Genomic DNA, 27395 nt, shown 5'->3' with positions numbered 1-27395 from the left:
GACCTGTCAATGTAACCTCATTTGGAAGCAGGGTCTGCAGATGGTCAAGTTAAGACAAGGTCATTAGAGTGGACCCTAATTCAGTATGACTGGCATCCTGACGAGAAGAGGAAAACACCATGCGAGGACAGGGACTCACAGGAAGAAAGCCAGGTGATGACACAGGCGGAGATTGGAGTGTTGCAGGCACAAGGCAAGCAATGCCAAGGATTTGTGGAAATTAATGAAAGAAACCTTAACCAAGTTGGAGTTGGGAAGGCCTGTAGGGGGAGCTCTCATACCCTGTCACACATCTCAATTACACCAAGCAGGAAAAGAGAGAAACTTGCATCTTGGACAGGACGTACAACTACTTCACAGCTGAAGGAAGATTTCTCTCCACACCGGCAGCAACCCAGGCAACGAGAAGCTGCTGCGGCCCTGAACTGCTACTGTCCCTCACCGGACTTTCCTTCAGAACAGCCCCTCCCTACTCCCTTTTCTCTATAAAAACAGCTCCCCTTCTTTGTTTGCTGGATTTGCCTATGGTCTGCCATAGCATGCACACCCAAATTGCAGTTCTTTTGGTTATTCCTGAATAAACTCATTTTGAGCTAAAATAACAGGCAAATTTGCTTTTTAAGTTGACAGATGGATGGCCACCACCAGAAGTTAGAGCACGCCTTGATTTTAGACTTCTGGCCTTCAGAACCGTGAGACAATGAATTTCTGTTGTTTAAGCCCCCCCAGCTTGTGGCAATTTGTTATGGCGGCCCCAGGAAACGAATACAGAACGCTATTGCCATCACCGCCTGTCCACGAGGGCGCTTCAAACAGGGTGCGCAGGCAGGCAAGCCCTGGGTCTGTTTCTGAGGCAGGGCAAGCGGGAGGAGGGATGGGGTGGGGGACAGAGACGTCAGGATCCCTCCAGGCTGGTGGCTAGAGCAACTGGGGGACGGAGGTCCCGCTGACGGAGGTGGGGAAGGTGGCGGGCGCTGGGCTCAGGGCTGGTTTGGGAGAGACCCAGCTGGACGGACCAGCTTGGAGTCCAGCGGAGGGTCGGGCGGGGCCCGAATCTCGGACCCCGCACTTAACAGACCTGGGCTGCAAGAGGCGGTCCTCGAAGCCCTCCACCTGCTTTCTGGGGTCTGACGCCGAATGACAGGTGTTCTGACGGCAGCCTGCTTACCCATGGGCAGCGTCTGCCTCCATCATTTTCTATAAGGCCCTTGCTCAAAGGAACGATAAAAACAAGCCCAGCCTTCCACCTTGAAGACGCATCTTGATTCCGTCACCGGCCTTCCAGCAAAATGCGGTGGGCCACAGCGAGGGCCCAGGCCCGGTTGGGCAGTGGGCTTGTCAATCATCTGCAACAGGATGTGACTGGTGGAGGCCCGTCACGGGGTGGAGCGAGGCCGCGGTTCCGCTACCGCGAGTCGGGAGCCGGCTTCTGGAGGCGGCGCGGGGGTGGCCGGGAGTCGGGAAGTCAGCGGGAAGGTTGTGGTTCCGGCGGCGCCGCGGGGGCGGCCGGGAGTCCGGAAGTGCCCCGATGCCTCTGAGTCCCGGCTGGTTGGTGGCCTGCGCCAGCGGGCAAGGTAGGATCGATATGGCTGTCCCCGGCATGGCCACTGGGGCGGGGGTTGGGGCTGCGGTCGCCTGCGCGGCCGTTGTCGCGCTGCTTTCGGCCGTGCTCGCGCTCTACGGGCCACCGCTGGACGCAGGTACCCGGCCGCGGGCCGCTTGTCAGGGCGGGAGGCGCCGCGGTGGGGCCAGGGGCCGCTGGGGGCCGTGTGTCGGGGAGCTCAGGGCGGCCGGGGTGCGCGGGCCGGGAGCGACGCCTGCCCCCCCCCCCCCCCCCCTCCCGGGGCCTCCAGTGTCCGAGCGGAACATGCGAACCCGGCGGCGCTGGCCGCAGCCTTCAGGACGGACGTGACGAGCAGGCCCAGGGGCGGGCTTGGCGCGCAGCCCGGAGCGGGGCCGCGTCCACGGCGAGGGCTTGGAGAGCCGGGACCACCGAGTGGAGGGCGAGCCGCCCGCGCGAGTTCTCGGGCCGGACGGACCGGGCCCGGGCGTGTTTGCAGGGGTCACTTGAGGAGGGGGTTAATCCCGTGACCCTCGAGGGACGCCGTCCTCGAATTGGCTGTTAAATGGGATGAACTGTGTAGGAAGAATTTAGGCGTAAATGGAACAAGTGCATCCTGATCCGAGCCCCGTACCCTCTCGTGTGGCTTTTCCTCTGTGTGCTCTGTGGATATTAACATACCCAGTATCTTTTACACCGCTAAATACGTAGCTTGTGTATTATATTATCTCATTTCTCACGACAATTTGGAGAGATTGCTGTCATCCACCTTTGTGTAGACGACAGAGGCTCTGAAAAAATAAAGAGACTTACCCAAGCCTGGGTTCCCCAGCCAGTGAGTAGCTGAAATGACAAAATGTGCTTTTGTTGTAGTAATTAGAAAGATTTTACTATATATGTATATACACACACATACATACATACATACATGCTGGGCATGATCAGAGACAAGTGTTGGGGAGTTTTGGCTTTTTGTTTTTTAGGACGATAGTTCAAATGCTTTGGGGAGCTTTGAGGGGTCCCTCAGCTTCTGCACCTCGCTTCATCGCATCAGCACAGGGGGACTTCTGGGCACCCGTTTATTCAGAGATTTTTTTATCGGTGGTTTTTTGTCTTAAAGTCACACACTATGATGAGTCCGCAAGATTTTTCTTTGAGTTTGAAGTTTCATTATTAGACTGACTTGCTGAACTTTTACCACAAAACAGGTGGAGTTCTAGATCGCTGACTTCCCATGCTAGCTTTAGGGCATCTCAGTTATCTTAAGGATTGCTGTCACGTGCTCCAAATTAGTTATTCACATTAGTTTAAATCACGTTTGGTGAAAAGAAACATCAATAGCACGGAAAGTTTTAAGTGTCAGGTAATTCTGGAAAACAGCCCAGACTTAAGAAATCTATTTAATTCCCCAGTCGTCCTTAGCCACACTTCTGTAAAACAAACAAAAGCCAGACAGGTTTGACCTGTTCTTCCAGAACTCAGAGTTGTCATGAAGAAAAAGGTACTTAACAGGATGAATTTTAAGTCGCCTCTTGTCGAGGCCTTTTTATCCTTCAGAACTTTGATGTTTACTTTTAAGTATTTCGGTGGATAAGTGCAAATGGCGTGTCAGTAAGCCAGCTGACACTGTGATTCACTGTGAAGTGTGGGGAAATTTAATTGACCTTCCTTTGGCCCTTTTGCTAGCAAAAGATGTTCCTCTCAGGTGAATAGGACAGACACTGGGGACCAGTGTGGATTTTATTTTGCATTCATACAGTTCTAGTTAAAAAGTGAAAATGCTGGGGCTGGCCCCGTGGCCGAGTGGTTAAGTTCGCGCCCTCCGCTGCAGGCGGCCCAGTGTTTCGTTGGTTTGAATCCTGGGTGCGGACATGGCACTGCTCGTCAGACCACGCTGAGGCAGCGTCCCACATGCCACAACTAGAAGGACCCACAACGAAGAATATACAACTATGTACTGGGGGGCTTTGGGGAGAAAAAGGAAAAAAAAAAATCTTTAAAAAAAAAAAAGTGAAAATGCTGTATTTCTCAACAGTGATCCCCGCCCCCCAAATGGTTTCAGAGGGCAATTGAGAAGGATTTGACTTGTCTTTTTGTTAGTGGGGTGAATATTTTGTTAAAGAAAAATGATTTCTTTTGCCTTAGAATAGCATTTTGGAAAAATGGTGTCTTTTGGCCTAGTTATCCATTCCTAACCAAGGCATCTTCACAGGTCTGTCTCTCTGGGCCCTAGTTTCCTTCTCTGTTGAAGAAAGAGAGGCTGGCTGCTAATGAGGAAGTGAAGGAGGATGCCTTTAATTCATCGAACATTTATTGAGTGGCTTACTCTGTGTCACACCCTGTTTGAGGTGATTGTGGGTGAGGGTCCAACATGGAAACACGTGGACCCTACCCTTAAGCTGCAGGTGGAGCTGTGCCACATGCTGTGTAGGCAAAGGGTAGTGGGGTGATCTTAGGGATATTTTGTGTGTGGCTAAGTGCTGTGTGTAAAGTGATGGTATCTAATAAACCCAAAACATTGTAAGGAGCCCAGAACAACCCTTGAGTGACTGGTAAGTTTGGATTCTGCTTTTATAATTTCTGTACTTTAAAAAACAACTCTAGGGGCTGGCCCCATGGCCAAGTGGTTAAGTTCACTCGCTCTGCTTGAGTGGCCCAGGGTTTTGCCGGTTTGGATCCTGGGCGCGGACATGGCACTGCTCATCAAGCCATGCTGAGGCAGCATCCCACATAGCACAACCAGAAGGATCTACAACTAGAATATACAACTACTTACTGGGGGGCCTTGAGAAGAAGAAGAAGAAGAAGAAAAAAAAGATTGGAAACAGATGTTAGCTCAGGTGCCAATCTTTAAAAAGAATAAAAAGCAACTCTGTTTCCTGTTCAGGGGGATTTGAAAGAGTGACCATTCTCTGATACTCTTGTATTGACTACTTGTGTTGTTGTGCTAGATACCTTATAGTTTGAAACAAATCCTTGCAGGCATTTTCATGACTGCAGGTGGCTAACCAGCAGCCAGCAATTCTGTCTTTAAAGCTGATTATACAGCTCTGGTGCCTTTCATGCAGCTTGGCAGGGAGCACTGGGAAAGAGCATTTTCTGGTAACTGCATGGTGAAGAGAAGTGCATGTCCTGGGAGTTGGGAGTGTGGGTGGGCATCTGGAAGTGGAGTGAACCCGGAGCGAGGAGGCAGGAGAGCGGGTTGCTGTTAAGTCAGTGCTTCTCTGGGCTCCGAGTCAGGGTGGGAGGCAGTCCTGCGCACTTGTCACGGGAGCAGAACTCGGCCGGGATCAGCCACTGTACTGATCCTTGAGCAAGCCTATGTGTGCTTTTCCTTGGCCAAAGGTTTACAGTGATTCTGTTGTGAGTTTTAATCCTGGGTTGGTTTGGAAGAAGGTGAAAAGGTGTTTGAGTTGAGGGGGTCTGAGGGTCTGATGTGTCACCTAAGGAGACATTTACAGTGACTCATCCAAGAAAGTTACTTGAATAATTTGTTGAATAAAAAGTAAAACCATAAGAGTGTCATTAAAGATAAAGCTGTTTTACCATATGGAGCTGTCACCTCTCAGTCTTCATTTGAGCTAGTGACACGGGTCTAGTTTCTCAGCTGCTAAGATCATGGGAAGGATACAAATATTGGGTGCCTTGTTTGAGAAAATGTTGTTTATATCTGCAAAGGTTCTTTAATTCTAGAGAAAATACATGGTGTATTTATTCATACACTGGGCTCTACAGAACATAGCAGCATTTCTCTTGCAGATAGGCTGTTTTAGATATTAAGCAAAATATAAAATGCAGGATTTTTTTCAAGAAAGACCAATTAAAATGTAGCTATTTAGAGATAATTCAAAATGATCAAATTATTTTAAAATGCCACTTTAAACCCAATGTAAGATGTTCTCTATTTAGAATGCTATTTCTAGGTTATTTGATTAGTATCTAATTGAGTGTTGGAAGTAAGACTGGAAAATTAAACTGGGAATACTATGAATCTGTCAGGCTTGAATGTGACAGTGGAAGATAACAAATGGGAGCTTGCTTTTCCAATTTCAGAAAAGAGACCTAATAAAGTTAAAGGAGATTGAAATGAAATATGTTTAGTTATTAAGTAATAATGCACTTTTTAAAAAGCTTTCGGAAAGATTAAGTAGGCTTCCAGAATGTCTGATGCATTTCAAAATCACAGTTGATACATACAGCATGTGTTAGTGTTGTTGTAATTTCTAAGCATCATTTGCTTACAGAAATAAAATGGTGAAAGCTGTGGATAAGTCTGTGTCATTCCTATGAAGTTAACTTTGGGAAGTGTTTTGGTTAATGGGGTATTTTGTTTAAATCTTTCTCTTTATGTATACTAACACATATTTACCTTTCTGAATGATTGCATTTTCCTGTTTCTCAGTTTTAGAAAGAGCATTTTCACTGAATAAAGCACGTTCGATAAAGGATATGAAGAATACTTTTCAGTTGGTGAGAAATATTATACCTCCTCTAACTACCAAGAAGCACAAAGGCCAAGATGGAAGAATAGGCATAGTTGGAGGCTGCCAAGAGTAAGTGACTTGGAAATGTTAGTGTTTAAACAATCAGTCTCTGTTATTTGGCTGTCTGCCTACCTGCCATCCATCCGTCCATCCATCTGTCCATCTGTCTGTCTCGTTGGACCCCAGTAATCAATTCTAAAGGTAGTCTGATACTATGACACTTGGTAGTCTTCAGTGATGAACTTTCTGATTGAATGGGAGAACTCTGAGGGGCCAGATCGAGCTGTTCCCTGGTGTGTGTCGGTGTTAACGTTCTGCCTGTAGTGGGGGGATGAGACTGTTTTCTTCTTCTGTACTTTTCTCTGTTGACCAGACTTCATACTATACGTATATATTACTTTGTCCATCAGGATAAAAACACTCAGCATCTGCTTGGTTTACTTTATTAATTTAAAGATTAACTTCCAGATTCCTGGAAGTCATTTATGAAATTTGACAGGTCCTAGCTTTACTCGAGGCCTGTTTTATCTTATTGTTTTATGTCTTTTGCTGCCCCTTTGGCATATGACATTTATAATTTAATTTGTCCTTGTTTATAAATGATACCTACTGCCTTTGACTTAAATTCCACCTGGGTTACCATTTCAGTTTCTCCTTAATCTCTGTTTACATTTATGTGCTGTCTTTTTGCCTAGCCCTGACTTTTCAACAGTTAATCATGTAGTTAGGTGTATTATAAATAATATGTAGCTAGATTTTCTTTCTTTACCCAGTATGACAGTGACTCCTCTTTTTAATTTTTTTGTTTTATTGAGGTCATAATAGTTTATAACATTGTGAAATTTCAGTTGTACATTATTATTTGTCAGCCACCATGCGTATGTGCCCCTTTACCCCTTATGTCCACCTCCCTTCCCCTCTGATAACCACTAATCTGTTCTCACTGTCCTTGTGTTTGTTTATCTTCCACATATGAGCGAAATCATATGGTGTTTTTCTTTCTCTGGCTTATTTCGCTTAACATAACACCCTTAAGGTCCATCCTTGTTGTTGCAAATGGGACGACTTTGACTTTCGTTATGGCTGAGTAGTACTCCATTGTCTGTATACACCGCCTCTTCTTTATCCAGTCATTGGTCGATGGGCACTTAGGTTCCTTCCACGTCTTGGCTATTGTGAATAATGCTGCCATGAACACAGGGGTGCGTGAGTCTCTTTGGATTGTTGATTTCAGGTTCTTAGGATAGATACCCAGTAGTGGGATGGCTGGGTCATATGGTATTTCTATTTTTAATTTTTTGAGAACTCTCCATACTGTTTTCCCTAGTGGCTGCACCAGTTTGCATTCCCACCAGCAGTGTATGAGGGTTCCCTTTTCTCCACATCCTCTCCAACACTTGTTGTTTTTTGTCTTGGTGATTATAGCCATTCTACCAGGTGTAAAGTGATATCTCCTTGTAGTTTTGATTTGCATTTCCCTAATGATTAGTGACGATGAACATCTTTTCATGCGTCTGTTGGCCATCTGTATATCTTCTTTGGAAAAGTATCTATTCATATCCTCTGCCCATTTTTTGATTGGGTTTTGTTGTTGTTGTTGAGTTGTATGAGTTCTTTATATATTCTGGAGATTAACACCTTGTTGGATAGATGATTTATAAATATTTTCTCCCAGTTGGTGGGTTGTCTTTTCGTTTGGTTCCTGGTTTCCTTTGCCTGCAGAAGCTCTTTAGTCTGATAAAGTCCCATCTGTTTATTTTTTCATTTCCCTTGCCCGAGTAGATGTGGTATTCGAAAAGATCCTTTTTAGACTGACGTCAAAGAGTATACTGTCCCTGTTTTCTTCTAGGAGTTTCATGGTTTCACGCACTGACTGCTCTTTTTAATGAGGGAGACAATTCTGTTCACATTTAGAGTCCACCTGACGCACCTGCTAAGGCTGGTCATGTTTCCTCTTTATTTTACTTGGTGCTTCCATTTTTTCTTTTCTTACTTTGCTAGGCTTTTCCTTTTATTAATTTGGAAATTCTCTTATACTTTCAAATTCAGCTCGTGATTGCCCTCTCTAACTACCGTGATGAATTCAAAGTGCCACTTGGGGGAGAGAGTGTTGGTGGTCATGTGCCTCGAAGGTGGACCCTTCAGACCACGGTTCATCCCTCTTTGCCTTCTTTGGTGTCCAGCTTCCTTAAGCGGCAGTTGGTCTGAGAACTCCCAGCTGAACCCATAACTACTAAACATCATTTTGTATACTGGCAGATATTTCCTGCCCTCCCTGGTCTGCAGTTTGGATGGGGGCACTTAGCCTCTTCCGGCATTTTCTTAGGGCAGTGTGTGTAGGTGACCCACTGGAGTCCCTGCACATCCACTGCGCCTGCTGTGGTAGGTGGCTGAGCTGGGCGTTGGCTGAGTGTGGGATTCCTAGGGAGCAGTCATTTCCTTTTGGTAATCTGTGTGTGTGATCGCCTTGTCCTCTAGCTTCCCTTTGCACCTTAAAAGTCTGGTGGAAATTCCCTTTCATTTATAAGTCGCTTGTTCTTGCTTGGATGTTCGAAAAATGTTTTCTTTAGAATTCTGCACTCTCTCCAGGCTGTGTTGGCTGTGTCTTATTTTTCACTAATCTCACTTGAGACAGGGTCCCTTTGGATGAGGGAAGTTTACCCCTAGTACTGTTTTCTCACATCTCTTCTGTTCTTTTTTCCTCCTACTGCGTGTTGGACTCTTGGATTGTTAACTCTTAGGCACAGAAAGCTGGCCTTTCTGCCTTTGGGTCCTCAGTCCAGATAGCTCTCCCTCAGCTTCAGGGATGGAGGCCACCAGCACGGCCCTGCCAGCCCCTGTGGGGCCAGAGCAAGCTGGGCCCCTGGGTCCTTCATCTTTCTCGAGAGTTGAGGGAGTCAGGGGTTTTATTCCTCAGACCCCCTCCATCTCCTGCCTTATGTTTTGGGAAGTCTACATAAGAAGAATAGGCCATCAGATTTTCTTTTCACGTAAGTCTGATAGTGTAGGGTGTAAACATCTAACTTAAAATATGTCAGCTTTAGGGATTAAACTTTAAAGTAGAAACATCTTTGTTCCAATTATAAAATCGGAAAAGTATTATCTGCTTATAAAAATTCAAACACTACAGAAATATGTAAAGTGAAAGTCCCATAGTATCCTACATAATAATAATACAGTATGGACATGTTGTTAGCCTTCCACACTTTTCTGTGTAACTATGTTTTACAAAGCTGGGACCATGTAATGCCTGCTGTTTGGTTATCTGACCTTTTCAGTTAATGCTGGATCGTGGGTATCATTCCACGTTGATTCATATAGACCGATTATAAGTGGATGTATGGTATGCATTGGTAAAGGTGGGCCCTAATTTATTTAACCAATTCCCTATTGATAGGCAATTGGTTACCTCTTCTTTTTTTCAATAACAGTATGACTGTAGACATCTCTGTACATTTATCTCCTTGTGTACCCATCTGGTTATTTCCAGCAGATCAGTTCCTAGAAGAATTTTTGCTGGAGCCAAGTACATAGACGTTTAAAATGATGTTAAGCATTGCTAATTGGTCTTCCCCGCAAATCTCACTAGTGTGTGTGCTGCCGCCGATAAGCATCTGTTCCTCTCACACCCTGTGGCTGTCAGCAGCCTTTGCTCATAGAGTAGGCAAGCTGTTTCTCGTTGTTTTAATGTATTTCTTTTGTTAGTGAGGTTTGTGTTCACGTTGTAGGGGGAGGGGAGAGTGTGCGTGCGTGTGTGTGTCTATCTGACGTGTCCTGTCCTTTGCCATTTCTGGCCTGCTGGTGGCCCTGCTCTGTGGGAGAATGTCACGTGTGTAGAGGGCACTGTTTTCCCCGTTTGTTTTTCCTGGGTTAGCAGATTTATTCACTGCTTGGAATTGACGTAGAGGTTACAATCGCTCATGTGGTGCCAAGTTCAAGGACTTTCCTTTCTGTGCTTGAGGCAATGATAAAAATAGTTACAGGCATTCTGGAAATAAGATGGAAGCAAGAGAGGGAGGAGTGTGAGTCTCTTCTCGTTTGCGCTGGGTGCCCTGGTGGCCCCCGTCCGAGATGGCTGTTGCTCTCCGGGAGCTGGGTCCCGCTTCTTGGGGCTGCGGCCGCTGGAGGGTTCTGGTCTGCAGTCCCCTCGAGCACGGCATCTCTGCCGCAGACAGAGTCTTTGGTGAGCTCCCGCCGTGTTCTCAGCCTTCAGTTTGAACAGAGCGTTACAGAGACCGTGGGCACGGGACGCCGGAACTGGCCTCTTGATGTGGTAGAAAGGCCTTGTGTGTGAGACTGACTTCTCTGGTCCTGATGCGTGTCTCCTGAGCCCCTGGCGGGGGTGGGTGCTGTGCTGTGTGCTTCACGCCTGTATAATTTGATAAACCTGGGTGCTTGTCTCGTGCTCAGAAGTTTTTGACTGTCAGTGTCTTCTTTTTAGGTACACTGGAGCCCCCTATTTTGCAGCCATCTCAGCTCTCAAAGTGGTATGTTCACTTATATCTTCTTTATTGGGGTTTTTCTAGTACAGAGTTGGATTCTTCAAATATGATTAAAGAAATGTTTTCTGATGGGAATCTAAATAACATCCTGGGCTAGTCATGGGTGAGAGAAATACCTTTAAATCTGTCCTGGACTCTTGTGCAGTGACAAGATATGTTGACTTGAAACTCTTTTTTTTTTAAACTAAAGTTTTACTAGCATTGTACTTCACCAAAATCTTCATGGGATGTCTTTCCAGTCCTATCTTAGTCAGTTGACCTCTTTTAACCTCGGCACTTTCCCGTGCATTTTGATTAAGTCCTGACGGCCAGTCAGCACAGTTAACGCAGCAAACGTGACACGCACTGGGCCCCACGGCCGCTCTCCCTGCGGGCCTCATCGCAGGTACAGCCTAAGCTGGTCTGGGTCGATCTGCCTCAGGTGGCAGCAAGAGTCTGCCTTTCTTTCCAGGTCTTTTTTTAGGTTACATCCTCCTCCTCAGCCACCTCGCTGTAGTTTAACTGCCGTCGTTGGCTATTTTTCTTTTACGGATAGTGCTGAGTGATTTGAATGGTTGAACACCACGTGTCCTGTGGTGAGTGGCTCATGCCACGGTTACTTTGGGTGTCTGTGGAGCCAGTCCTGCTTTGAATCAGCCTCTTGTGCTCATTTCTCAGGGCGCAGACTTATCCCACGTGTTCTGCACCCAGGAGGCCGCGCCTGTGATCAAGTCCTACAGCCCGGAGCTGATTGTCCACCCGGTTCTGTGAGTGGCCCCGGGGCTCTGCGTGCAGTAGTTCTCCCCGTCACGGGCGTTCTCACGCTGACTCTCTCAGAGCCTCTGTTAAGTAGCTGCTGTGCGGGGGTTGGTAGGTAGGTGCTGTCAGGAGAAATGAGAAAACTGTAATGAGCCCATTGCATGGTCAGAAGAAGACAGACAGACAGCCGTGTGCTACAGTGTGGGATGAGATTTGGGCCACCAGGGCGACACGCCTAGGGCTGCTCCTGGCAGCCCATCAGAAGTGGCTGAGGGTTCCCAGGTCCAGAAGAGGCCTTTGGGCCTGCCTGTGGTCATGCCGCTGTGGCAGGAATGGGGGCCTGCGGGCAGCGACAAGACTGTTCCCTCCTCCAGCAGATGTTTCTGCTGCAGGCCCTGTCCTGGGGTCCACGGGGACAGCTCTAAACCGAGCAGACAGAACACCTGCTCCATGCAGCTTCCTCTCCAGGGCAGCCCTGTGCCCTAGGATTTCTGCAGTGATGAAATGTTCTCTCTTGGTGCTGTCCAGGACTCTTGTCACTGACCACATATGGCTACTGGGCACTTGAAATGTGGCCAGTGGAGCTCAGGAACTGAGTTTTTACTTTAATTGTAATTACATTTAAAGCTACATGTGGCTGATGTCTACTGTGTTATGCCACACAGCTCTGGAGACAAATAAGTACGAAAACAGTATCTCCGAGGGTGGTGAGGACCACAGGGAGAGCAGGAGCAGGGAAGGGGACAGAGTGCTGGCCGTGTGTGGGTGCCGTGTGTCATGTCTGTGCCCTTGTTAATAGGGTGATCCTGGGCAGTGGCACAGAGAGTTCATTCAAATAAAGACCTGGAAATGGTGAGGGAGCGAGTCCTGCAGACACGAGAGGGGCTGGGGGTCCCTCCACACCTGGGGAAGAGCTGGTGCAAGAACTTGAGCTGCAGGTGTGTGGGAGCACTTGCAGGCTCAGGATGCCCGGGGGGACCAGAGAGGTTCAGGCCCAGGCTTTGCAGGTCGTGGGGGTTGTTGTAAGGGTTTTGGCTTTCATGCAAATGAGAAGGGGGCTGCTGGAACATTGGAGAGGGCGGGTGGGCGGACAGGACCCAATGTACATTTTGAAAGGCTCCTCTGGCTGCTGTGTTGAGAATAAGCTCTTGGGGCCCAGGGTGAACGCAGGGTCCCACAAGGAGGCTGTTGTAAGGATCCTGGTGACAGGTAAATGATGGGTAAGAAAGGGAGAAGGGTCACATTCTGGGTACATTTGGGAAGTACAGCCCCAGGATCTGCTGACCGATGGGATGTGGGATACAAGGAAAAGACAAGAGTCGTGAAGGCCACCCAGGGTTTGATCCAAGACAGTCATCATTTAACAAGGCGAGGAGACTGAGAGGGTGCGTTTGGGCAGGGGTGACCATCAGGAGCTAGGTTCGGGACTGTTTTTAGTCACCTGTCAGACATCCAAGCAGATGTGGCTGGTAGGCAGCGGATAGGAGTGGGGCGGTCAAGGAGGCTGTAAATCTAGGAGTAGTTAGCTTCCTTGTGGAAGGTGTTTAGAGCCAGGAGACCAGGATAAGGCCACCCAGAAGTGCGTGTAGGCAGGGAGAGCCTGGCATGCAGACGGGTGGGGAGGTGAAAGACGCCAGGAGCGGTGTCCTGGAGTCAGTGAATAATTGTCCACAGACTATTCTAGAAGCCCCCGTGTCCCTGTAGTCAGAGAGGAGGACTAAGGGTAGCTGGATCTCACAGTGTAGGGTTGCTAACTTCGACAAGGGCAGCTTTTGAAACAAGCCATAACATCTTATTCCAGCTTGTTTTAGATGATGAAAGCTAGACCTCTGCATTCGGGCGTTAAAAGGTGAACCAGTCTACAGAGAAGACTAGGAGACATGATGGCTCATGCAGGGTGGGGTCCTGGCTTGGACCCTGGAAGAGGAAAAGAACATTGGGGGAAGAACTGGGGAGATCCAGAAAAATGTGCAGTTTCACTAATAAAGTAAAGAAGTGAAAATGTTGAGTGAACCGTTCTGCCCTTCTCTTCCTTGTTTAGTGACAGCCCTGATGCTGTTCAGGACGTGGAGAAGTGGTTGCCCCGACTGCATGCCCTGGTCGTGGGGCCTGGCCTTGGCAGAGACGACGGCCTTCTCAGAAACGTCAAGGTAGTGTGTAGAGTCACTGCATGTGACTCTCCTGGGGGCTTTGACGCCCAGATCTCATGAAGTCAGGCTGGAGCACTTTCCTTGCATTTTCTGTTGTTTAGTGTCCTGTGTGCCTCCTTGTGGGATAATTAAGATGGATAAAATTTGGGGCATAGAGGAGGAACTAGAGATAGTAATGATCTTAAAAACAAAACCAGGGGCCAGCCCGGTGGTAGAGTGGTTAAGTGTGTACGTTCCGCTTTGGTGGCCTGGGGTTCGCCGGTTCTGCTCCCGGGTGTGGTCATGGCACGGCTTGGCAAAAGCCATGCTGTGGTAGGCGTCCCACATATAAAGTAGAGGAAGATGGACATGGATGTTAGCTCAGGGCCACTCTTCCTCAGCAAAAAGAGGATTGGCAGCAGTTAGCTCAGGGCTAATCTTCCTCAAAAAAAAAAAAAACCAGCCTGAGGGAATCTGTTTTCCTCTTGGGGCACTGGCTCTTCCATGCTGCAGCAGGAGGAGGTTGCTGTGGAGTCACTCGGCGGTTTCATGAGTGTCACCCTGCCATTTAGGTGTTTTATACCCAATGTGGTGGGAGAGCCCAGCGTCCAGGCTGAGCAGTCTTACCGTAGGACAAGGTTTGGGGTCAGGCTTAAGTTCACCCTGCAGCATGACCCCCTTCCTGCCGGGACCCTGGCAGCTTGCTCAGCCTCCCCATCCTCGTGCCTTCCCTCTGAAGGGGGTGCCTGCGCCCCTGGGGGTTACTGTGCGTGACATTTTGTAGACTGCTTTGCTCAGTGCCCAGTTAGGCACAGTATGCGATACAGCAGGGACAGTCAAAGTCACTGTCGCTGATGCCCTGAGTGGGAGAGGACAGTCTGAGAATTATTCTAACAACTTGATTTTTGCTGTTAAGTTACACATCCAGATAAAAACCCAAAAGGTATTCTGTTGGTTCTAGCTTTGTGTTGTCAGCTGGGTTCTCTTGAAAGCTCTGTTAGTCTAATTTCTTAACCTGTTGCTTCTCCAACCTTCCTGAGTTTCTTGTTGGCTCTAGAAAACCCTGGGTCTCAAGCCCCATAGGCCTGTTGGTTTGCGGCCTCGACCTCTGTTCTGTTCCCTTCCATCCTTCTCCCATGAAACTAGCACACGCACAGCCCAGCCGGGCACGTGGCGATGTGGAGTGGGCACGAGACCCCGCTTCTCCCTCACATGCTTACATACGTTCATTGACCTTTTCATATTTATCACTTATGCTCTTCTTTATTACTGGACATTCATTTCATTCCTACCTTAATCCAAAATGATGAAAATAATTTTTTATCCTTAAGAAGTCAAATAGAAATAAATACCACCCGCGATCAGGGAAAATAAAAAGGTTTGGATGGCACACCAGCCCTAGTGCTGTGTTCCCTCTGCCAGCCTTCTCTGACACCTGCTGGGTAGGCACTGCCCCTGAGACCCTCCTGCCTTCCCCAGAGCCCTTCTGGGCTCCACGCCGCCACCCCAGCTGCCACCTGGGCCAGCAGGGAGCTCCAAATGAGGGAATGCGCCTGGCGCCATGGTCGGTGTGCGGCCACACGCCTCCTGAAGGGTCAGCGGTCATGCCGAGCCTGACTTACCGTCCTCGTCAGTGACCGACAGGGACTCTGCTCAGCCCAACTATCACCTTTTGCATTAAATTGAACAAACGCTTGAGTGAAAGGAAGTGTAGCGAGCTATGGTTGTTGTATTTTCTTAGCAGTCTGATTGGTAAAGGACATTTGAAAAAGGTACAGGTGTGTTCGCTTTACAGAATTTAGTGAGAACATGGATTTTTAAGGGTGCCTTCCATGACAGATCTTGCAGTTCCAGCCTTTGGGATGAAAGATGGGTTTGAAATTTCACTGTCTTCAAACTCGTGAGTTATCACTGAGGAGAAACAGTAGCTGTGACAGGTGACTGGGCTGAATGGAACTGAGCAGTGTATTAAAACTGAGAGTAGATCCATTTATTACTGCCCCTTTAAAAAGGGTTGATTTGGGGCCATCCCCGTGGCCGAGTGGTTAAGTTCACATGCTCTTTTTCAGCGGCCCAGGGTTTCTCGGGTTTGAGTCCTGGGTGTGGACGTGGCACCACTCATTGGGCCACGCTGAGGCAGCATCCCACATGCCACAACTAGAAGGACCCACAACTAAAGATACACAACTATGTACCGGGGGGCTTTGAGGAGAAAAAGGAAAAATAAAATCTTTAAAAAAAAAAAAAAAAAGCGTTGATTCAAACACACATATCCCCTGGAGGACACCATGCTAAGTGAAATAAGCCCAACATGGAAAGACAGTGCATGATCTCACTCCTGTGTGGAGTCAAGATAGTGGAACTCATGGAAGCAGGGAGTAGAGGACGGGGGCTGCCCAAGGGGGGCCTGGGGTCAGGGAAGTGGGGAGGTGCTGGTCAGCAGTACAATCTGTCAGCTACACATGATGAACAGGTTCTGGGGATCTAATGGGCAGTGGTGACGAGTTCAAGTGCTGTATTGTAGACTTGAAATTTGCCAAGAGGGAGGTTGACCTTGAGTGTTCTCATCACTAAAACATAGGCTCACCTGTGTGCGGTGATGGATATGTTAATTAGCTTGATGGTGGTGAGTGTTTCACACTACATACATATATCAAAACATCAAGTTGTACCCCTTAAATACATATAATTTTCATTTGTCAACTATACTTCAGTAAAGCTGGTGAAAAAGTTTTAAAGATAAAAATAAAACACGTATCCTGAGCTGTGCCTGGTGTCATCAAGGAAGTGGAGAAGCCTGCAAATACCTCTCTTCTGTCTTGCAGTGTATTGCACTACTTTGAATTTAAAAGTTTTTTATTTAATGAAAATTCTCGAAACAAAGAAAAGGAGCCCACTGTCTAGAACTGGAAGCTGGCCCGAGTCTGTGGAGTGCTAGGAGATTGAGCGCTTGAACAGAATATCGCCTGCTTCCCTCTGCTCTGGAATGAGAAGCCACAACAATAGATGCCTGGGGGTAGGCGGGGCAGCTGCTCCCTGCACGTGCAGACAGCCAGGAGAACAGGAGGGGTTAAGGAGCCGGCAGCTGTGCCTGCAGGAGAAGTAAGCTGGCAGGCAGGCAAGCACCATTTACGAGGAGCTCTGGATGACACACTGCGAATGAGAGGCCTTTAGGGTTCTCCTGGTCCGGGGCCACCTGGAATTAGCATGGGAGGCGCACGGCACTGGGCGGGCGGCCCATTCTCATCTTTGAAGGTCATAACCGTTTGCTGACAAGTAGGAGTTAATCAGTTGAGGAGGCTCGACCCTCAGGTTCCTCCCAGGGGGCCCCCTCTCCTGGGGATTTCCCGGTGTCAACAGCAGGCCTGCAGGGCGCTTGCATCCTGAGGTAGTGACTCTCCGCACAGTGGGGTCCCCCCACAGGTGGTGGAAGATAGTGTGGTGACAGGCTTCTGCTGGACAACTTGTCCTTGGAAGGGGAGGCAGAGGGTTCCTGCCAGAATGGGGCCTGCATGTTGGGTCCCCTCCCGAGCCTCGTGCTGATGAGCTTCTTGACCTTTCAGGACCTGCCAGTTAACCTCTGGCCCCATTTGATCATGACAGAGTGGAGCTCATGACATCCTTTTTTTTTTTTTAAAGATTTTATTCTTTTCCTTTTTCTCTCCAAAGCCCCCCGGTACATAGTTGTGTATTCTTCGTTGTGGGTTCTTCTAGTTGTGGCATGTGGGACGCTGCCTCAGCGTGGTCTGATGAGCAGTGCCATGTCCACGCCCAGGATTCGAACTTAGGAAACACCGGGCCGCCTGCAGCGGAGCGCGCGAACTTAACCGCTCGGCCACGGGGCCAGCCCCTCATGACATCCTTTAATGCCCTGTCATCTTGGAGACTTACACACGCTGTTGGTGCCGATGGGTGTGACTTCTGTATTGGGCACCCTCAGGACTCCTGAGGGGCTTCCGTTAGGTTAGGCTCTGTTTTCATCGTCACGTCCTGCTCACTGGGTTATTGAGCTTAGTAGAATCTGTGAACTGTGCCCTGGCATTGCATGCCGGGTACTTTTCTCAAGTACTTCATGTTACTAAACTCGTCTAGTTCCCCAGCAGCCCTCTAAGTAAGTGTTGCATTGCTTCCGTCTCACAAATGAGGGAGCTGATGCAGGCGTCAGATGCCCCCTCTCATCCAGGTAGGCCTCGTGTGTTTATGTGCAGAACGTCCTCTGCCAGATCCGGGCTCCAGGGTCTGTGTAAGTAAATAGTAGCATTTACTTAATTCTGCTGCTGTGTGCTGTGTGCTCTGTGAGACCCAGGGGACACCAAATCCTAGTGCTGGCAGGAGTATAGTAATGACCTTGGCTAGTCTTTGTCCCCTATTCCTTGGAAGGAGCCTCTGAACCTTTGGAATTTTCCAAGTGATAGCAATGTCTGTGTGTTGACTCAGGGTTCACACCAGCAACAGATTAGAGTGTTGCCGCTGGGGGTGCAGGGGGGTGGGGGGAGTAGACCCCAGTAAACTGGTTGGTGGCAGTGGATGTGCCTGGAGGGGGACCGTGAGTCCTGAGTCACCAGGAGCAGCCAGGAGTTCCTCTGGAGAAACTTCCAGACCTCACTCCCATGTCTCCGTTTGGCTGATCCTGACTTATGTTCTTTATAATAAAGCTGTGATTATAGGTACAGGTTTCCTGAGTTATTTCTAACAAATTTTCGGATCTGAGGGGGTGGGGGGAACGCCCACATTTGTAGCCAGCGGGTTAGAAGTGCAGGCAGTTCGAGAACTCCTGAGCTTGTGGCCGGGGTCTGAAGGGAGGGTAGTGCTGTGGGGTCCCGCCAGTCAGCGAGGAGAGCAGCACAGGAGTGGTTCTGGCGCACCCTCTGGGCCAGCTCTTCAAACATGCACTCTCCTCCGAACCCTGCTCAGACCTGTTAATCCCATCTCGGGGACCCTGTGTCCAAGGGAAATGTCCTAAGCAAGGGGTGGGGTCCTGATTTGTAAACCTCTATATGGAGTGCCTGTCCCTGACCAGACGGGGCGTGAGTAAGCAAACTTTGATCCATCATTTGGCTGTGATACCATGGTAGTTATTTTTTTCTCCAACCATATTACAGACACGTGGATTGTGTTCAACCAAACACTGTTATCTAAAATGCTGAAATACAAATGATTGATTACAGCAATATAAAAACACAGTTTATATCAAGAGGGATCAGGTGTGAATTTAACATGAAAAAAGCTAGAGTTCTCCCTACTTCAAGTTGTTTTCTCTGTGAATTTAAGTTTGTAATGAAAAATTTAGTATGTTTATCTTAAAAAAAATTAACACCTTGCAACGTGCAGGTTAGAAGGTGGAAAGTGTGCATGTGCCCACTGCCCTTCCCAGCCAGAGCCAGAGTTCAGGCCTCCTTCGTCCCTTGGGGCTTCTCTCCCTCTGCTTAGGAAACAGCCGTCTTGGTCCTGAGAATGGCCGACATTTCTGGAGCATTTCCTGTGTTCCAGCCAGTACAGAGCCGTACATCATGCTTTCTTCCTTACTAGCTGCCCGCTCAGGGCCTGCTATGTAGCAGACATCTGTGAGATGTCTCTGAATGAATTCATTATCTGGTGCAATCTGGAAAACAGCCCTGTCCAGGTAGCTTTCTGTTCTTAGCCTCGTTTTTCTGATGAGGAAATCGAATCCTGGAGAAATTAAATGGCATCCTGTGCAGGTGGCCAGGTAGCAAGTTCACTGGCGAGTTTTTTTAATCAACTTGAGACTTTTACATACCATACAGTTCACCCATTTAAAGTATACAGTTCACTGGTTTCTAATATATTCACAGAGTTGTGCAACCAGCACCGTGATCAATTTTTAGAACATTTTCATCACCCCAAAAAGAAACCCTGTAGCCCTTAGCAATTGCTCCCTGCTCCTTTCAACCTTCGCAGCCCGTGGCAACCACTAATCTACTCTTGTCCTATGGATTTGCCTATTCTGGATCTTTCCTAGAAATGGAGTCATACAATATGTAGCATTTTATGACTAGCTTTGTTCACTCAGTGTAATTTCAAGGTTCACCCTCGTAATGTGTGTCAGTACTTATTCTTATGGCCGTTTCATCTTTCACTGTGTGGTATACCACATCTTGTTTGTCCATTCAACTGATGGACCTTCCACTTTTTGGCTATTACAAATAATGCTGCTGTGAACATTTGTTTACAAGTTTTTGTGATAACTCTGTTTCACGGGAACTTCCGGTGTTTTCCATAGCGGCAGCACCATTTTACATCCCCATCAGCCACGTGTGAGGGTTCTGGCTTCTCCACATCCTCACCGAGACTTGTTATTGTCTGTCTTTTTAATTACGGCCATCCCAGTGGCTGTGAAGTGGTATCTCATTGAGCATGTGTTTCCTCATTGTTGTTTTGGTTTACATTTCCTTGATGGCTAATGATGTTGAGCATTTTTTCATGTGCTTATTGGCCATTTGTAGATCCTCTTTGGAGAAGTATCTATTCCTATCCTTTCCCTATTTAAAAAATTGTTTGTCTTTTTATTATTGAGTTTTAAGAATCTTTATATATTCTAGATACAAGTCCCTTATCAGAGACAGGATTTGCAAGTATTTTCTCCCATTCTGTGGCTTGTCATTTTATTTCCTTGATGGTATTATTTGCAGCACAAATTTTAAATTTTGATTAAGTCCAATTTATCTATTTTTTCTTTTGTCACTCATGCTTTTGGTGTCTTACCTAACAGGATTTTGCCTGACACAAAATTTTCTCCTGTATTTTCTTTCAAGAGGTTACTGTTTTAGCTCTTATATTTAGGTTTGTGTCCATTTTTATTAATTTTTGTATACAGTGAAAGGAAGGGGTCCAGCTTCATTCTTTTGCATGTAGATATTCAGTTGTTCCAGCACCATTTGCTGAAAAGATTCTTCTGTCGTCCAGGGAATTGTCTGGGCATCCTTGTTGAAAATCAGTTGACGTAAGCGTAAGGGTTTATTTCTCGGCTCTCATCTCTGTTCCATTGATCTGTACAGCCGTTGTTCTGCCAGTACCACACTGTCTGAGTCACTGTAGCAGTGTGCTAAGTTTTACAATTTGAAGGGGGGGGGGCCTCCAACCTTGTTCTCAAGATTGTTTTGGCTACTCTGGGTCCTGTGCATTTCCATGAGTTTTAGGATCAGCTTGTGAACTTGCAGGTAGGCAGCTGGGATTTTGGTCGGGATTATGTCGAATCTGTAGGTCAGCGTGGGGAGAAGTACGGAGAGACGGAGATGTCAGTGTTGTGGCCAAACACTGCACCGTGAAACTAGAGATTGAGGAAATCTGAATCAGCGAAAGCCAAGTCAGTGTTCACATAAAGGCAAGCAGACAGAGCACTGTCACTGTTAGAGCAGGAGGCAAGCTTCTGGGAGGCTCCGCACACAGAGCTCATGGGAGGGGCTCTTGGACACCCCAGTGTCAGCAACTATGACAGAGGCTGTCGGGAGGGTGGCTTGTGCATTGTGGGCTGTCACATGGCACTTCCAGGATGCTAACAGTTAATTAAGTAGATGTGCATTTATCTTTCAATGTTTTAGATTATTCCTACTTAGCATGTATTTTGTTTCGCTGTTTTCTTCTTTAAATTTTTTCTGTTATCAGGTGGCTGTATCAGGTAGAGATCATTTTTACATGCTATTGCAATATATAATCGTCATAAAATACTGGTTCATCATAATAAGCAACCATATGTTAATCATATATATATAACTTTTTTTAGCAAAAAACCTTTGAAACTTTTAGTATAACCTTTTCAGAAAGAAATGATTTACTGTTTATTATTGTGACTGCTCATTTTAAAACACAAAGTCTTATGAAAAATACATAAAAACTAATGATTTGGGGACTTCCCAAGACTTCAGGTTTCTCCTCTCTGAATCCTGAGTGTTAGCATCTATTGGAAATCTGGAGATGCTAGCTTGGGGTCAGCCTTTGTGGACTATCCTGGGACCCAGTGCTGTGTATAACATTGCCCATGGGCTTATGTCTTCAGAGTTCCAGTGCCCTGCTTCACAAAGGGACTCTGATTCATTTGGGTCTTTTTTGTTTATTTTATGCATTTACTTTATTATTTTCTAGTTACTTGTAATTCATCACAGAACTGCTCAGTTTTATTTTAATTCCTTGAGAGGTGATGGGCTTGGTGCTCAGCGTAGCTTTCTTTTCTTGCAGGGCATTTTAGAAGCCTCGAAGGCCAGAGATGTCCCCGTCGTCATCGATGCAGTGAGTGTGGCCTCTCCTCTCCCGTCCCCTCCTCACAGCCAGGCCCCAAGGCCATGCAGTAAGCACGCGTCCTTGCCTGCAGGATGGGCTGTGGCTGATCGCTGAGCAGCCGGCGCTGATCCAGGGCTATCAGAAGGCTGTCCTCACGCCCAACCACGCGGAGTTCAGGAGACTTTCGGAAGCCGTGGTGAGTTTGCTGACCACCTGAAAGACGGGGCGAAGCCCTCCTCGTCCTGAGGAGGGTGACGGACACGCGCTGCGGTTCTGCCCCTGCTCGTCCCCCCACGCATCTGCAGGACTGACTTGCAGATGGCGAGTGGACAGTGCATTCTGTGATGCATGTTTTTCACGTGCTAACAGTGTGGTTTTTCTTGGTGCTGCATGTAATGACGGAGCATCTTCTAATCCGTGCGTCTTGGATTGGATAAAGGGTGGTGGGGGGCTCTGGCATCAGCCAGCCCCTCCCGCTGTGCACGCTGGGTGGATCACTGTGTCCCTGCCCTGCGTTGCCTTGTCTGTAGAATGTGGATCATGAGGGCATCTGTCTCAGCAGGCCTTTGAGGACAAAATGAAACAATGCATGTAAATCTCTGAGTCCTTGCATATTAAGTGCCACCCCACAAATGGTAACTCGCTATGGTTCGAAGTTGTATCATTCTGCAAACCCCTAAAATCCCAGCTATGGGCAGAGTTCTTTTGATTTTGGTCTGACAAGCTGGGGTGGGCCCCAGAGCAGTATTTCTGCCATGAGCTGGTGTCGGCATCCGCCCGGAGGACTTGCTACCCACTACCTTGTGGGCCTCCTTCCAGCTGGTGGATGGAACTTACGTCTCTGCGGGTGGGGCGAGAGCCCGGCCATCAGCAAGTGCCTGGGCACTTCTCCCTGATGTGAGAGCCTGAGGGGCAGGATCTGTGCGTTGTATCCATGATTGTGGGCTCCTTTCACGTGTCTGATGACAACCTTGTTTGTGTGTCCTGTGTCATAGCTGAGAGACCCCATGGACAGCAGTGATCCCCACGGAGCTGTGCTGAGGCTCAGCCAGGCCCTGGGGAATGTGACCGTGGTCCGGAAAGGGGAGCGGGATGTGATCTCTGATGGCAGACAGGGTGAGTGGCCTTGGGCTTTGCCCTGTGTCAGCCAGCCAGCATGATCACGCTGAGCACGAGCCCTAGGAAGACCTCTCATTCACACATGACACACATGCTCACACAGCACACGCACTCATGTGACACATGCTTGCACACATCATACACAGAACATGTGTTTCACACATGTTCATATGTGTTCCACACAAAGAAGGACTTCCTGTTTTGCCAAGGGACGTGACAGCGACGAGTGCTGATCCGAGTTGATACCAGGTGCTGTGGCTCCAGTTCTGTCAGTGGTTATAAGAAACAGCCAGTGGGAAGGCGGCTGTCACCGCAGGGGGTGCTCCAGGGTCCCCGGGCTGTCTCCATCTTGCCTACAGCATAGACACAGTTAGTTGAATATTTTGTGGCATTTTGTTCTCATTTATAAAAATGACTGGAAGATGAAGAAACCCCAGGAGCTGACACTAGTGCTGGGAGTCACCAGGTGCCGGATGTGGTGACTCTTCCAGTTGTGTTCTTCCCCCGGAGCCTGTGCACCGTTGAGCAGGAGCAGGATGCAGGCATGGGTGGAGCGCTCAAGATGCGCCGTCAGCACTTGTGTCTGCACAGTGAGATGCATGACCGGGATTGACTGTATACTATCTCCAGCTTCCTGAAAACAGGAAGGCTCCCTTCATTAAAAACCTGATCTGGGGCCGGCCCCATGGTGTAGTGGTTGAGTCTGGTGTGCTCTGCCTTGGTGGCCCGGATTCGCAGGTTTGGATCCCAGGTGTGGACTTAATGCACCACTTATCAAGCCATGCTGTGGTGGCGACCCACAAATGAAATAGAGAAGGATGGGTACAGATGTTAGCTCAGGGCCAATCTTCCTCCCCCAAAGGAACAATAAAAACTCAATCTGGAGGCAAAAAGCACAGTGGTTATTTTAACAGAGAGAATTTAACACAAAGAGTTGTTGCCTAGGGGTAGAGTTGCTGGCTAGGTCACGGAAGTCAGGGCCAACAGAGAACAGGAGGCATACTTAGGCACGTGTGTGTGCACTCACACACACTCACTTTCTCTCACACATGCTGGACAGGAAACGCAGGGTGTTCACCGAGGGACCTTGAAAGCTTTGGGTTCTTTTATAGCTGGAAGGTGCTCTAGACTCGAGCACATTCAGAGAATATAACAACCCATTTTCAAGACATTTTCTAAAGAACAGAAGCGCTCATTGGACAGCATAAATGACATCCTAACAGTTATGGGCTGAGTCTGAGGTAGGGTGCTGGCACTATGCACGGTCCCTGGAGTGTGAGGTGCCCTGTGGGTGTAGCCTCAGGGGCCTGAGGGACTGAGGACTCGTGTGTGCCTGCACTCTTCTCCCACTCTGTCTAGCAGGTCCCCTGGGGACGCTGAGTTGTAGGCATCCCCAGTGACACCCCATGCTACACAGGCGGTTCTGGCAACCTCCCCTCTTGGTGTCCTCTCCTATGAAAGAGAGGCTGCCTCCTTAAGAACAGACAGGGAAGAGCTGCAGATGATGAACATTCCTCAAGCAGAGAGCAGCCAGTGGCAGCACCGTCACCCGCTCTAACGCCCGTCTAACTTGTGCTCCACAGTGCTCGAGTGCAGCCAGGAAGGCAGCAGCCGCAGGTGTGGAGGGCAAGGAGACCTCCTGTCAGGCTCCCTGGGAGTCCTGGTGCACTGGGCACTCCTCGCTGGACCCGAGAAGACAGATGGGTATGGCCACATCTTCATCTGTCCTACTTTGAGATTTTTGAATTGTGTAAGATATTTCAGTAGCTCATACATTTAATCAGTAGCCACTTAGAACATTCCAAATGAGATATTGGTGTTATGCGGGAGAGGTCCCAGGGCAGGGGTGGATCCCAGAATGCTGGCCTCGGAAGCTTTTAACTCTCCACCATGTCTGGGCTCTGCTCCATCCACTGATGCCGATGGGCTCTGGGGCATCAGTAGTTTTTAAAGCTCTCCAGTGAGTTAACGTGCAGCCAAGTTTGAGAACACTGTTCTAGAAGGACCAGTGTGTACTGTCTGTAAAACACAATAAGAAAATTGGCAACACGCGGGGTAGAGCTGAGGTTGAGCTTACCTTGGAGGCTGTCCTGAGAGTCCTGTTTTCTTTAAGAGGGAGCAGCATCCTGGGACGGGGGCTCTGGCCCCCTCTGTTGTCAGGCAGCACGGTGAGGGAACTCAGGCAGTCCCACCTCTCTGAGCCTCAGGTTCTCTCTTCTCCACTCATCATGGTGCAATGGTGGCTCCACGTGCTGGGTGGGAAGTCCCGGGTCTGCAGGGCCGAGAGGTCGCGGCACACCTAGCAGGCAGGGAGCATCTGCCCAAACGGGCCCAGGGGGCGTGTGCACGTGGACAGGGAGGCTGTAGCGTGAGTCTAGTAATGGTAGCAAGAGCCTGCTTCTCAGATCTCGAATATTCCCTCCCGCCCTGGGCACTGCAGGGTACTTTCAGGCTGCCACCATTAGGTGTCTGGTTGTCACCAGAGGAGCACTGCTGTGTCTGAGTCCCCCCAGGCACACAGGTATTTCTCATCAGCCTTGTCAGGGAGTCTCCCATTGGGGTTGATGGCTGCTGTAACTGTAGAAGCTGCCTTCCCCTCACGGGCCTCTCACACTGGCCACTTTGGGGTCCCGGGTGGAAAGGGCAGGGAAATCTGGAGCCTGTGCTGTCTGCAGGCCCTGATGTCGGACGCAGCTGAGGGGCCGCGGACTTGCTGACGCCTCTCCCTTCAGTTTCAGCCCTCTCCTCGTGGCTGCCTTCGGCGCGTGCTCTCTCACAAGGCAGTGCAGCCACCAGGCCTTCCAGAAGCACGGCCGCTCCACCACCACCACTGACATGGTTGCGGAGGTCGGACCCGCATTCGCCAGGCTCTTTGAAAGCTGACTGGTGCAGATGGAGGGACGTGGGTACACGACGGGGAGGTGGTGTTCGTCCTGGGAAAATCCACATCCAGCACACCTGTCCTCTGGGTACACAGCGGCGCAGCTGCTCGGGAGGGGTCTAAGTCTAGGGTGCACGGGTTCATGTAGAAATCTCAGCGTTGGAAAGTGACGGTTTTTGGCTAAACTAATATGTAGTTGGAGATGTTTTATTCCTGAACCTTTCTTAGCCTCTCGACAATAACTAAGAACAAACGAAGGGAATTGCATGAGCTGCTGAAAGTCTGTCTGGTCAGCTGCATGGGCGGGCTTGCTCCGGGAGCGCCGAGTTCTGTGTGAATCTCCCTCAGCTTGCTTCTCATCCTCTCTGCTGTCGTGCTTCATACTCTTTTATTTACGCAAAAAGTTCCCAATTGATTAGTGGTTCCTCTCAAAGGGATCTGTCAGTGGTTTTCAAATATCTACTGTATCTACTGTGAATGAGTTTTGCTTTTTTTTAACTGAGGCCCCCCCAAAGGATGTAGTATTCGTTCTTCAACTCATTTTTGGTTTGTAAACAGTTAGGTTGAAAACGTTTGAGCAGAAATACTAAACATTGGTTAATTGGTTGGAGTACTTCAGAATAATCCAGGTTGACGTTGGAAATCTTTGGGAGGCACCATGGGAAAGTCGGACAAGGAAACCTGATGGGACACTGACAGCTGAATGCTGGGTGGCGGCTCTGAAGCGCTCCTGTCTCACGCTCCCTCTTCCATGTCTGTCCCCCCAAGCCCGGGTGCTGGCTGACATGCCCAGCAGGGCCGCAGGAGGGGGAGGGACGCCGAGAGTGTCGTGCTGCCTTGTTCCTGACGGGGCCCACCGGCATGCACTCTCGGGAGCAAGCAGACACTCTGGACGCAAGGAGGGCGTGCGCACTGGGTCTGGTGGGAGATGGCACCAAGGAGGCTCTGGGGACTGAACATTGTCATCACGTCTGCTCTGCTTCCGGAGCAGGACCTCAGGTCCCCTGGTTTGGAAGTGGGTGTGTCCTCAGGAAGACTTAGATGCCATTCAAGAAGGCGGTGCCTCTGCAGTTGTAAATAAGTCGTCTGTCTCGCTAGCCTCTGGGTAGCTTTTATTGGGTGGTTGTCTCAGTGGCCCGAGAGCTGCTTGTTTTCTCTGGCCACCTCTTGCCGGGCTGTGGCTTCTAACTCGTGCATTTAAGTGGACTCTCATCTGTTTCATGCCTTCCATGGGGCAAGACCTGCCCGGTGCCTCTGAGAGTCTGTCTGCCCCTCACCATCACTCTTGGGTGATACTGCGATTCGAACCCCTCACCCCACATGGCACTATTTTCTGTAAAACCAGTCATGAACTTTTAAGATTTATTAAAATATGTTTGCCACTGTTATTTCACATCTAACTGTAGAAGCTTCGCTATCTATATGTGAACTTCTCTGGAAAAACTGTCGTGGACATTTTTTCCTTTGGGGAATTACATCTAAATCTTGGTAACCATTAAAAGGACTATCTGATTTATTTCAATGGAGAATTTTGTATTTTTTTCTTAAACAGCCAAAACCCACCTTTCAACTTTCGTGAGGACATTGTCAGGTACTAGGGAGATAAAAATATATAAGGGTGTCTATTGTTATTTCACCAGTACCTACCAATATTGTTAAAATGAAGTAATTTGAATAAGCCTGAAATGTAACCATTGCTTTACACAGAAAATAGAATTCAGCAATCACAGGAACTGTTCTTATGTT

The 27395-nt window shown here is 48.5% G+C and overlaps 1 protein-coding gene across 5 annotated transcripts; it reads left to right on the top strand.

The window, feature by feature from the left end:
• Positions 1 to 1429: 1429 nt before the first annotated feature.
• Positions 1430 to 27168, top strand: NAXD (NAD(P)HX dehydratase). Of its 5 annotated transcripts, none has more exons than XM_046664454.1 (10): positions 1430 to 1574; positions 5964 to 6114; positions 10487 to 10532; positions 11205 to 11293; positions 13327 to 13435; positions 21608 to 21658; positions 21741 to 21845; positions 22645 to 22765; positions 24352 to 24472; positions 25501 to 27168. In XM_046664454.1, the coding sequence occupies exons 1-10, from the start codon at positions 1529 to 1531 to the stop codon at positions 25649 to 25651; spliced, it is 990 nt and encodes a 329-aa protein (XP_046520410.1). In that variant the 5' UTR covers positions 1430 to 1528; the 3' UTR covers positions 25652 to 27168. The 5 variants fall into 5 exon arrangements, with proteins under 5 accessions (XP_046520410.1, XP_046520409.1, XP_046520411.1 ...); XM_046664453.1 differs by lacking the exon at positions 1430 to 1574 and adding an exon at positions 1576 to 1700; XM_046664452.1 differs by lacking the exons at positions 1430 to 1574; positions 5964 to 6114 and adding an exon at positions 9974 to 10228 and having other exon boundaries at positions 11205 to 11400; positions 24352 to 24518.
• Positions 27169 to 27395: the final 227 nt, after the last annotated feature.

This window comes from Equus quagga, chromosome 6 (assembly GCF_021613505.1).
Source record: "Equus quagga isolate Etosha38 chromosome 6, UCLA_HA_Equagga_1.0, whole genome shotgun sequence".
Classification (NCBI taxonomy): Eukaryota; Metazoa; Chordata; class Mammalia; order Perissodactyla; family Equidae; genus Equus; species Equus quagga.
This window is presented reverse-complemented; position numbering and strand designations above follow the sequence as displayed.

What these genes read in the sequence shown, in the direction of transcription:
- NAXD (XM_046664451.1), top strand. Translation starts at nt 10,010, where the DNA reads ATGATAAAAATAGTTACAGGCATTCTGGAAATAAGATGGAAGCAAGAG. An exon ending in TGCTGTGCGGGGGTTGGTAG is followed by an intron (nt 11,401 to 13,326) that starts GTAGGTGCTGTC and finishes TTCCTTGTTTAG; the next exon opens with TGACAGCCCTGATGCTGTTC. An exon ending in TCCCCGTCGTCATCGATGCA is followed by an intron (nt 21,659 to 21,740) that starts GTGAGTGTGGCC and finishes CCTTGCCTGCAG; the next exon opens with GATGGGCTGTGGCTGATCGC.